Source organism: Oncorhynchus tshawytscha, linkage group LG26 (genome assembly GCF_018296145.1).
Source record: "Oncorhynchus tshawytscha isolate Ot180627B linkage group LG26, Otsh_v2.0, whole genome shotgun sequence".
Classification (NCBI taxonomy): Eukaryota; Metazoa; Chordata; class Actinopteri; order Salmoniformes; family Salmonidae; genus Oncorhynchus; species Oncorhynchus tshawytscha.
Window position 1 is genome coordinate 39,756,000 of NC_056454.1, and position 12,164 is coordinate 39,768,163.

The following is a 12,164-nucleotide window of genomic DNA, read 5'->3' on the forward strand; positions in this document are numbered from 1 at the left end:
ACCCCAGAGAACACCACTACACCAACCCCAGAGACACAGACCCAGAGACACCACTACACCAACCCCAGAAACACCACTACACCAACCCCAGAGACACAGACCCAGAGACACCACTACACCAACTCCAGAGACACCACTACACCATCCCCAGAGACACAGACCCAGAGACACCACTACACCAACCCCAGAGACACCACTACACCAACCCCAGAGACACAGACCCAGAGACACCACTATACCAACCCCAGAGACACAGACCCAGAGACACCACTACACCAACCCCAGAGACACCACTACACCAACCCCAGAGACACAGACCCAGAGACACCACTACACCAACCCCAGAGACACCACTACACCAACCCCAGAGACACAGACCCAGAGACACCACTACACCAACCCCAGAGACACAGACCCAGAGACACCACTACACCAACCCCAGAGACACAGACCCAGAGACACCACTACACCAACCCCAGAGACACAGACCCAGAGACACCACTACACCAACCCAAGAGACACAGACCCAGAGACACCACTACACCAACCCCAGAGACACCACTACACCAACCCCAGAGACACCACTACACCAACCCCAGAGACACCACTACACCAACCCCAGAGACACAGACCCAGAGACACCACTACACCAACCCCAGAGACACAGACCCAGAGACACCACTACACCAACCCCAGAGACACAGACCCAGAGACACCACTACACCAACCCCAGAGACACAGACCCAGAGACACCACTACACCAACCCCAGAGACACCACTACACCAACCCCAGAGACACAGACCCAGAGACACCACTACACCAACCCAAGAGACACAGACCCAGAGACACCACTACACCAACCCCAGAGACACTGTTCATCTTTACTTCTGTCATTTTGTCCTGTAACCAGTCCCACACAGAGACACTCACCACACTGACGTTAAATGCATAGAGCAGGTCAAAGGGCAATGCAGCGATGAGGTCAACAAACAGCCAGGTGGTGACGTAGTGCAAACAGATGGAACGAGCGTCGTACACCACCTGGCCCGATGTGCTCACAAAGGTCGTCCGGAAGTTCAATGCGATATCTGTAGAATGACAGATAGGAATGTACATTAATATATCCTATCTCATTACGAGTAGCATTGTTGATATATAAGTGCACTGCTGTACATGGATAGAGACTATTATTTGTTTTAAAAAGCATTGACAATATGACCACCGGTCACATCATTGACTAGAGACGCATCATTAACACTGCAGTTTGTTCACTTTTATGATGTCCATCTGTCTGCCTTTAGACAGACAAAGACAGAGAGTGAGAGAGTGAGAGAGAGAAAGATAGAGAGAGAGAGAGAGAGAGAGAGAGAGACAGAGAGACAATGAGAGACAGAGAGAGATAGAGAGAGACAATGAGAGACAGAGAGACAGAGAGAGAGAGAGAGAGAGACAATGAGAGACAGAGAGAGAGAGAGAGACAGAGAGAGAGACAGAGAGAGAAATGGTGGGCAGAGTTTCCATCAGGGGCCAGTAATACAATAATGAACAAATAAGTGTTCATTACAATTAACTATTCATTTAATTAGATGACTATGTATTCTCCCACAATGAACATACTAAGTACCTGGAGAAAATGTCATTAGTGTTGTGTAGAAGGAGGAAGTTCTCTAGCCATATGTACTATGCCAATCCGTTGACAGAGGATGTAAATCATAGAGATTGTCATTAGGAAGTGTACGTATGGGGGTAAAGTCTTTAAATAGGGACATGCAGTCATGTTACATCATGTTAGAATAGTGTTGGAATGATGTTATACTAATAGATGCAATAGATAACGTTAGACAATGTGGAAGCAATGTTAGAAGAATGTTAATATTAGAATAACATCAGAATAATGTTAGAATAACATCAGAATAATGTTAGAATAACATCAGAATAATGTTAGAATAACATCAGAATAATGTTAGAATAACATCAGAATAATGTTAGAATAATGTTAGAATAACATCAGAATAATGTTAGAATAACATCAGAATAATGTTAGAATAACATCAGAATAATGTTAGAATAATGTTAGAATAACATCAGAATAATGTTAGCCCTTTTCTCCTTACCCAGCATAAACAGGATCTCCACCAGGATGTCACTCACACTGGGGGGGCTGCGGGGGGCGGGGCTTCCTTCGTCCCGTCCCCCCACCACAGTGAAACACACATTATAGGGCACTGTGACTGCGACATAGAAGGTAGCCAACAGGATTAGCCAATCCCAGCCAGCCTTGAAGGTCCCGTAGTGGAGCAAAATGAATCGGGATTTCTGAATGGCTGCCACCTTGTACTCTGGGATGGGCGGATTGTCCCCAAACATGTTCTGGAGGGGTGAGGAGAGAGAGACACATCAACAACATGTTCTGGAGGGGTGAGGAGAGAGAGACATCAACAACATGTTCTGGAGGGGTGAGGAGAGAGACACATCAACAACATGTTCTGGAGGGGTGAGGAGAGAGACACATCAACAACATGTTCTGGAGGGGTGAGGAGAGAGAGAGACACATCAACAACATGTTCTGGAGGGGTGAGGAGAGAGAGAGACACATCAACAACATGTTCTGGAGGGGTGAGGAGAGAGAGACACATCAACAACATGTTCTGGAGGGGTGAGGAGAGAGAGAGACACATCAACAACATGTTCTGGAGGGGTGAGGAGAGAGAGACACATCAACAACATGTTCTGGAGGGGTGAGGAGAGAGAGACACACATCAACAACATGTTCTGGAGGGGTGAGGAGAGAGAGACATCAACAACATGTTCTGGAGGGGTGAGGAGAGAGACACATCAACAACATGTTCTGGAGGGGTGAGGAGAGAGAGACACATCAACAACATGTTCTGGAGGGGTGAGGAGAGAGAGAGACATCAACAACATGTTCTGGAGGGGTGAGGAGAGAGACACATCAACAACATGTTCTGGAGGGGTGAGGAGAGAGAGACATCAACAACATGTTCTGGAGGGGTGAGGAGAGAGACACATCAACAACATGTTCTGGAGGGGTGAGGAGAGAGAGACATCAACAACATGTTCTGGAGGGTGAGGAGAGAGAGACATCAACAACATGTTCTGGAGGGGTGAGGAGAGAGAGACATCAACAACATGTTCTGGAGGGGTGAGGAGAGAGAGACATCAACAACATGTTCTGGAGGGGTGAGGAGAGAGAGACACATCAACAACATGTTCTGGAGGGGTGAGGAGAGAGAGACACATCAACAACATGTTCTGGAGGGGTGAGGAGAGAGAGACACATCAACAACATGTTCTGGAGGGGTGAGGAGAGAGAGACATCAACAACATGTTCTGGAGGGGTGAGGAGAGAGAGACACATCAACAACATGTTCTGGAGGGGTGAGGAGAGAGAGACACATCAACAACATGTTCTGGAGGGGTGAGGAGAGAGAGACACATCAACAATATGTTCTGGAGGGGTGAGGAGAGAGACACATCAACAACATGTTCTGGAGGGGTGAGGAGAGAGGGACACATCAACAACATGTTCTGGAGGGGTGAGGAGAGAGAGACACATCAACAACATGTTCTGGAGGGGTGAGGAGAGAGAGACACATCAACAACATGTTCTGGAGGGGTGAGGAGAGAGAGACACGTCAACAACATGTTCTGGAGGGGTGAGGAGAGAGAGACACATCAACAACATGTTCTGGAGGGGTGAGGAGAGAGACACATCAACAACATGTTCTGGAGGGGTGAGGAGAGAGAGACACATCAACAACATGTTCTGGAGGGGTGAGGAGAGAGAGACATCAACAACATGTTCTGGAGGGGTGAGGAGAGAGAGACACATCAACAACATGTTCTGGAGGGGTGAGGAGAGAGAGACACATCAACAACATGTTCTGGAGGGGTGAGGAGAGAGAGACACATCAACAATATGTTCTGGAGGGGTGAGGAGAGAGACACATCAACAACATGTTCTGGAGGGGTGAGGAGAGAGGGACACATCAACAACATGTTCTGGAGGGGTGAGGAGAGAGAGACACATCAACAACATGTTCTGGAGGGGTGAGGAGAGAGAGACACATCAACAACATGTTCTGGAGGGGTGAGGAGAGAGAGACACATCAACAACATGTTCTGGAGGGGTGAGGAGAGAGAGAGACATCAACAACATGTTCTGGAGGGGTGAGGAGAGAGAGACACATCAACAACATGTTCTGGAGGGGTGAGGAGAGAGACACATCAACAACATGTTCTGGAGGGGTGAGGAGAGAGAGACATCAACAACATGTTCTGGAGGGGTGAGGAGAGAGAGACATCAACAACATGTTCTGGAGGGGTGAGGAGAGAGAGACACATCAACAACATGTTCTGGAGGGGTGAGGAGAGAGAGACATCAACAACATGTTCTGGAGGGGTGAGGAGAGAGAGACACATCAACAACATGTTCTGGAGGGGTGAGGAGAGAGAGACACATCAACAACATGTTCTGGAGGGGTGAGGAGAGAGAGACACGTCAACAACAGGATTTAGGATAATAGCAACATGTCAAATTCAACATAATTTGTGTCTGGGGGTTTTCCTGACCTGAACAGGAAAAACTGTTCTGCCAGTCACATTCTGTTAAAGGTCCCTAAAGCACACACATCCCTGGGTCGCTCGTCTTTTTAGTTCGCTGCAACTAGCGACTGGAACGAGCTGCGCCAAACACTCAAACTGGACAGTTTGATCTCAATCTCTTCATTCAAAGACTCAATCATGGACACTCTTACTGACAGTTGTGGCTGCTTTGCCTGATGTATTGTTGTCTCTACCTTCTTGTCCTTTGTGCTGTTGACTGTGCCCAATCATGTTTGTACCATGTTTAGTGCTGCTACCATGTTGTATTGCTACCATGTTGTTGTCATGTTGTGTTGCTACCATGCTGTGTTGTCATGTGTTGCTTCCTTGCTATGTTGTTGTCTTATGTCTCTCTTTATGTAGTGTTGTGTTGTCTCTCTTGTCGTGATGTGTGTTTTGTCCTATATTTATATTACATTTATGTGTATTTTTAATCCCAGCCCCCGTCCCCACAGGAGGTCTTTTGCCTTTTGGTAGGCCGTCATAGTAATGAAGAATTTGTTCTTAACTGACTTGCCTAGTTAAATAAAGGTTTAAATTCAATTAAATTCAATTAAATGTCTACATGAACGGAATAACAAACACAAGGCGTTTTTCACTAAAGTCAAGGAGAACCTGCTCAGTCGGATCCAACAACCTTCATCCCATCTGGTGTGAAGTCACCTCTCTCTGTCCTCCATTACTGGCCCAAACCCATTTCTAGAGATACACATGAAAGTGGCTGGGACAGGAGGGACTGGATTTTGTAGATTGAGTTCTTCAAAGCAAACGTACTCAATGTCCTTGTAGCGATCCTTGAGATGTGGTTGGACACTAAGCTGTCAAGGCAAGGTGTGTGTGTTGTGTGTGTCCTTGTAGCGATCCTTGAGATGTGGTTGGACACTAAGCTGTCTTGGCAAGGTGTGTGTGTTGTGTGTGTCCTTGTAGCGATCCTTGAGATGTGGTTGGACACTAAGCTGTCAAGGCAAGGTGTGTGTGTAGGGTGTGTCCTTGTAGCAATCCTTGAGATGTGGTTGGACACTAAGCTGTCTTGGCAAGGTGTGTGTGTTGTGTGTGTCCTTGTAGCGATCCTTGAGATGTGGTTGGACACTAAGCTGTCTTGGCAAGGTGTGTGTGTTGTGTGTGTCCTTGTAGCGATCCTTGAGATGTGGTTGGACACTAAGCTGTCTTGGCAAGGTGTGTGTGTTGTGTGTGTCCTTGTAGCGATCCTTGAGATGTGGTTGGACACTAAGCTGTCAAGGCAAGGTGTGTGTGTTGTGTGTGTCCTTGTAGCGATCCTTGAGATGTGGTTGGACACTAAGCTGTCTTGGCAAGGTGTGTGTGTTGTGTGTGTCCTTGTAGCGATCCTTGAGATGTGGTTGGACACTAAGCTGTCTTGGCAAGGTGTGTGTGTTGTGTGTGTCCTTGTAGCGATCCTTGAGATGTGGTTGGACACTAAGCTGTCTTGGCAAGGTGTGTGTGTTGTGTGTGTCCTTGTAGCGATCCTTGAGATGTGGTTGGACACTAAGCTGTCTTGGCAAGGTGTGTGTGTTGTGTGTGTCCTTGTAGCGATCCTTGAGATGTGGTTGGACACTAAGCTGTATTGGCAAGGTGTGTGTGTTGTGTGTGTCCTTGTAGCGATCCTTGAGATGTGGTTGGACACTAAGCTGTATTGGCAAGGTGTGTGTGTTGTGTGTGTCCTTGTAGCGATCCTTGAGATGTGGTTGGACACTAAGCTGTCTTGGCAAGGTGTGTGTGTTGGGTGTGTCCTTGTAGCGATCCTTGAGATATGGTTGGACACTAAGCTGTCAAGGCAAGGTGTGTGTGTAGGGTGTGTCCTTGTAGCAATCCTTGAGATATGGTTGGACACTAAGCTGTCTTGGCAAGGTGTGTGTGTTGTGTGTGTCCTTGTAGCGATCCTTGAGATGAGGTTGGACACTAAGCTGTCTTGGCAAGGTGTGTGTGTTGTGTGTGTCCTTGTAGCGATCCTTGAGATGAGGTTGGACACTAAGCTGTCTTGGCAAGGTGTGTGTGTTGGGTGTAATAGGGCAACTTGCGTTGTTGAGTTTGATCTTGCTCTTGTCCTGTTTCTGCAGGTGTCCAGACAGGTGGTAGAGCACCGCCCGGCTGCGTCTGCGGTTGGTGTTGAAGCCTGGGGGACGGGTGACCTTGTGCATCTCCAGACCCGTCTCCTCATCTGGGAACACAGAGAAGGTTGAGGAATTAACTAATTCATTGATACATTTTAATTGACATTTTCTTTGAGAAATGGACAATCCATATAGAGTTGCCTCAGCCATGTTGAGTACAACAACGCACACATGAACAATTATTTAAAAGGATTTAAAATCACAACAAAGTCATCAGACCTATTTCCATTGTGATCTGTGTGGGGGTGAAGGGTTCATTAACTACAAATCTAGGTTCAGATTGCCTTATGCCCCATCCTAACCTCATAGCCATTAGAAGATGGAGGAATGTCTGATCATGCATATCAGTGGTTAGGTGCAATGTCAGTTCTTAGGGTTTGGAAAAAGAAATGGATGATTCAGCAGTGTATCATTTATCTTCCCTCTCAACCAATTAGATATACTTCAAATTATTCACATTATTTAACTGATTCTGCTACTCATTTTCCCTCTGTCCATAACTCCATATGTTTTGCTCAAAGGTATCCACCCTTATACAGTAACTCAATTCACGTTATATTCCCACAAATTAAATTAATTCAAAGCTATTAACTGGATGCATCTCAAATGGCCCGGACCAGACAAAGACACATTCATGTTACTGAAATCCTAGGAAAGGGAACCCTTCCTCTCTCCCCCTCCTTCCCTCCCTTTCACCCCTCCCTCCCTGCCTCTCTCCCCCTCCTTCCCTCCCTTTCACCCCTCCCTCCCTGCCTCTCTCCCCCTCCTTCCCTCCCTTTCACCCCTCCCTCCCTTCCTCTTCCTGCCTCTCTCCCTCTCCTTCCCTCCCTTTCACCCCTCCCTTCCTCTCTTCCTGCCTCTCTCCCCCTCCTTCCCTCCGTTTCACCCCTTCCTCTCTTCCTGCCTCTCTCCCCCTCCTTCCCTCCCTTTCACCCCTCCCCCATCCCTCCCTTCCTCTCTTCCTGCCTCTCTCCCCCTCCTTCCCTCCCTTTCCCCCTACCTCCCTTCCTCTCTTCCTGCCTCTCTCCCCCTCCTTCCCTCCCTTTCACCCCTCCCTCCCTTGAGCCAGGTGCGTCTTGGCACCATTGTTAATAAGAGTTTGTGGCCAGAGGTGAGTCTAACAGGAAGTTACTGAATGACTCATCAGTAAACCACGGGACCGAGAGAGAGGGATGGTGAATAGAGGGAGAGAAAGAGAAAAGTACTTCTTGTTATTTACTTATTTTCTTAATATGTTCATATTTTTAATTAATCATTCATTTCCAAAGTACATCTTGGCAATATGTAAAATACATATTGATGTGAGAGAGAAAATGAGAGAAAGAAGAGAGATCGATAGAGAGAGAGATCCAAATCAAATCAAATCAGATAAAATGTTATTGGTCACATACACATGGAGAGAGAAAGAGAGAGAGAGAGATCCAGAGAGAGAGAAAGGAGAGAGAGAGATTCAGAGAGAGAGAAAGGAGAGAGAGAGATTCAGAGAGAGAGAGAGATCCAGAGAGATCCAGAGAGAAAGAGAGTGAGAGAGAGAGAGAGAGAGAGATCCAGAGAGCGAGAGAGAGATCCAGAGAGAGAGATTGAGAGAGAGAGAGAGAGAGATCCAGAGAGCGAGAGAGAGATCCAGAGAGCGAGAGAGAGATCCAGAGAGAGAGAGATTGAGAGAGAGAGAGAGAGATCCAGAGAGCGAGAGAGAGATCCAGAGAGCGAGAGAGAGATCCAGAGAGACAGAGATTGAGAGAGATCCAGAGAGAGAGAGATTGAGAGAGAGAGAGAGATCCAGAGAGTGAGAGAGAGATCCAGAGAGCGAGAGAGATCCAGAGAGAGAGAGATTGAGAGAGAGAGAGATCCAGAGAGCGAGAGAGATCCAGAGAGAAAGAGAGTGTGAGAGAGAGATCCAGAGAGCGAGAGAGAGATCCTAGAGAGAGAGATTGAGAGAGAGAGAGAGAGTTTGAGTTTTAAATACTCTTTATTGGGTCTGGGGGCCCACCACACAATAAATACTCATACAAAACCACAGTTACACATCAATTAAAAACACAACTCCAATTCCTCCTCCACAGTAACTACACACAACAGCCTCTGTATACCCCATATACTCAAAAACAGATCGATATTGTTGACAAGTTTGTAATAGGCAAACTCAATCCTTAGTCTCGCTGCCAACATTCCCTCCAGCATTCCCACCACATCCACAGACCCCTGTCCCCGAATGCTGTTCTTTCGGGTCTTCCATATCGCTAATTTTGCTGCCCCTAACACAAAATTAAGCAACACAACTACACCCTTTTGACTGAACCTGTACTTTGGCCCAAATATATACAGTTGGGAAGAGAAAACCTCTCCCAACGTTGAGAACCAATCAGTGATCAGTTCAATCATCCCAACCAACCTGGGACACAATAAAAACAGATGTGCCAGAGATTCAGACCCAGCACAGAATGGACACCCCTCCCCAACAGTAGGATCCAGGTGTACCAGATGCATATTGGTGGCTATAGCTCCATGTATTATCCTCCATTGGAGGTCAGCTGTCCTCTTATCAATAGGCAGTTTATATAATGATCGCCAACAGCCTTTTGGAGAGGCACCTGGACCAAGCACATCCGCCCACCTCGTCGATTTTACCCCTTCCAGGGAAGAGGCATGGGACACCTTTACACATATTCTGTACATGGCCTTCTTTCCCACCTCCTTGAACTCCCCCAGCTCCGGGGTATCGAAGGAAAGCAGCGTCCCCACGTCCTCTTCAAATGCCCCCATCGCAGCACTAACAATCAGTGCAGGGAACACATAATCCAGACCCTCCTTCCACCGATCAGAATTGGAAGTGTCAGTCACATACTGCAGATGAAGCACTGGCAAGGAATCGCAGACCTCATCGACGACCTTCCTCAGTAGACGAGATGATCGGATCCCCGCTCTTTCTCCCAGCTCCTCCAATCTGCTCCTGCTCTGCATCAGATGACCCAGCTTGGTACACCCCACGCCTAACAGGCATGAACGTAGGCTAGCTGAACCCAGAACACGGGGCTGGATGGCAGTGTTGTGAAAAAGAGGCTCTTCAAAAAGCCACATCCCTGGTGGCGTGCAGGCCTTACGGGACTTGACAAAGACTCTCCAAGCCTGCATAACAGACTCATAAAATGGAGTCAGGCCAGTCAAATCACCCCCTCCAGCTTTAAGAGGAAAAGATGCTTGTCGAAGCCCAAACAGCCCGCTCTCCTCATCAATATGTAGGCTGTTTCGACCCAGCTAGAACAGTCTCTGTACAACAATCTCTGGGCTGCTTGGAGCCTGAAAGCCGTGATCCTAGAGGAAATGTCCACCAGGCCTTGCCCACCCTCGTGCAGTGGCAGGTACAGGGCTGCAGCTTTAATCCAGTGTTGCCCAGACCAGAAGAAATTGACAAGGGTCCTCTGAAGCTCTTGTATCAGACCCTTTGGTGGCTGTAAAATCATTAGTCTGTGCCACAGGGTAGAAGCAGTAAGATTATTAGCTACCAGGACCCGTCCCCTATAAGACAGCTGGGGCAACACCCATTTCCACCTTGACAGTCTGGCACACACTTTCTCCACTACACCCTCCCAGTTCTTTTTTGAAAGACATCGGAGCCTAGAAAAACCCCCAAAGTCTTCATTCCATCTCTGCCCCACTGAAGCCCCCTGGTAACCATGGAGTAGACCCCATCTGAAGCTGACCTGCCCACAGCGCTTCACTCTTTCCCCAATTGACTTTAGCTGAGGAGGCCCCCTCATACACCTTTAAAGTGTTTGAGAGAACCTTAACATCCTCACCCCTGTAATAAAAACTATCACGTCATCTGCATACGCAGACAGTGCTATCGTGGGACCCTTCGTTACACCTGGCACAAAGAAACCAGTAAGCTTCGCTCTTAAAAAGCAAAGCATTGGTTCAATCGCCAGACTATATAACTGCCCTGAAATTGGGCATCCCTGCCTGATGCCCCTTTCGACAGGGATGGGGCAACTTAAACCACCACCCACCTTCACCATACACGAGGCTCCAGCATACAGTAAATTCACCCAAGACAGAAAAACATCCCCAAACCCAAAGGCTTTCATTATTTTAAACAAGTACTGGTGGTCCACACGATCAAAAGCCTTCTCCTGATCCAACGAAAGTAAACCCACATTTACATCAGACAGTTTACAAATGTCTAAAACATCTCTTATCAGAAACAAGTTGTCAACAATAGAGCGATCAGGTACACAGTAGGACTGGTCCTTGTGGATCAACAACCCCAGATACTCTTTCAACCTGTTTGAGAGACATTTAGAAACAATTTTGTATTCTGCGCACAGCAAAGCAACAGGTCTCCAATTTTTTATGAGAGCCAAATCCCCTTTTTGGCAACAGTGAAAGCACTGCACGTTGACAGGATACAGGAAGAGAACCCTCATGAAAAGATTCACACATCACTTCATAAAAGTCCTCCCCAATAGACCCCCAAAAGTGCTTATAAAACTCAGATGGTAACCCATCGATGCCAGGGGCTCGGCCTGTTGAGAGCTGCATAACTGCTGTGGACAGCTCCTGCAGTGTAATGTCAGCGTCCAATGCGACTCTCTGCTCAGGTCCCAATTTAGGAAGACCATGTAACAACTGTTCAGTACACATAGAGTCACAATCCTCCGCCTTATAAAGGGACGAGTAGAAATCCACGGCATGTTGACGCATTTCAATATCATTCGTGGTCACCTTCCCATCAGGGAGACGAAGGCAGACCATCTGTTTACGTTGAAATGTCGACTTTCCTAGGTTAAAAAAAAAAGCACTAGGAGCATCCATATCCTTGAGGGAAGCGAAACGAGACCTAATCAAGGCACCCTTCACTCTTTCATGCAGAAACGACCTCAGTTCATGTCTCTTGTCCTGTAAGTTCATGACTAGTCCAGGGCCATTCTGAGTGAGCAGCTTCAATTCAATAGATTTGATGTCCTGTTCAAGGGCCTTGATAGTCTCTTTAAATTCAGTTTGAGACAGAGCAGTATACTGTTGACAAAAAACTCGTATTTGGGCCTTCCCAACCTCCCACCATTGTCTCAAGGACTCAAAATTCCCTTTTATACCCCTCCATTTTTCCCAAAACAACAAAAACCTATCACAAAACATGACATCATGTAACAATTTAACATTAAAATACCAGTAAGGTGATGACCTTCGTGGACAGGACAAGTGAATATCAACAGTAACCATATGATGATCAGAGAAACCCACAGGAGTAATGGCACACTTTCCAACCCTACTACAGTATTGCTCAGATACATACAACCTGTCTAACCGTGCTGCACTGACACGACCTTCATTAATTTTTAGCCATGTGTACTGCCTAACTTTGGCATTCCTTACTCTCCACACATCAGAAAGCTCAAACTCAGTTAATA

The 12,164-nt window shown here is 47.1% G+C and overlaps 1 protein-coding gene across 1 annotated transcript in view; it reads right to left on the bottom strand.

Annotated features, from left to right (window-relative positions):
- The window catches only part of LOC112235322 (potassium voltage-gated channel subfamily H member 3), a 217,291-nt gene that overhangs the window by 73,178 nt on the left and 131,949 nt on the right, over positions 1-12,164 (bottom strand). Inside the window, exons 4-6 of the mRNA XM_042306751.1 lie at positions 6,664-6,803; positions 2,116-2,371; positions 932-1,089 (exon numbers count right to left, since the gene is read on the bottom strand). Of these exons, the coding sequence (XP_042162685.1) occupies positions 932-1,089; positions 2,116-2,371; positions 6,664-6,803 (554 nt within the window). The remainder of the gene's footprint in view (positions 1-931; positions 1,090-2,115; positions 2,372-6,663; positions 6,804-12,164) is intronic.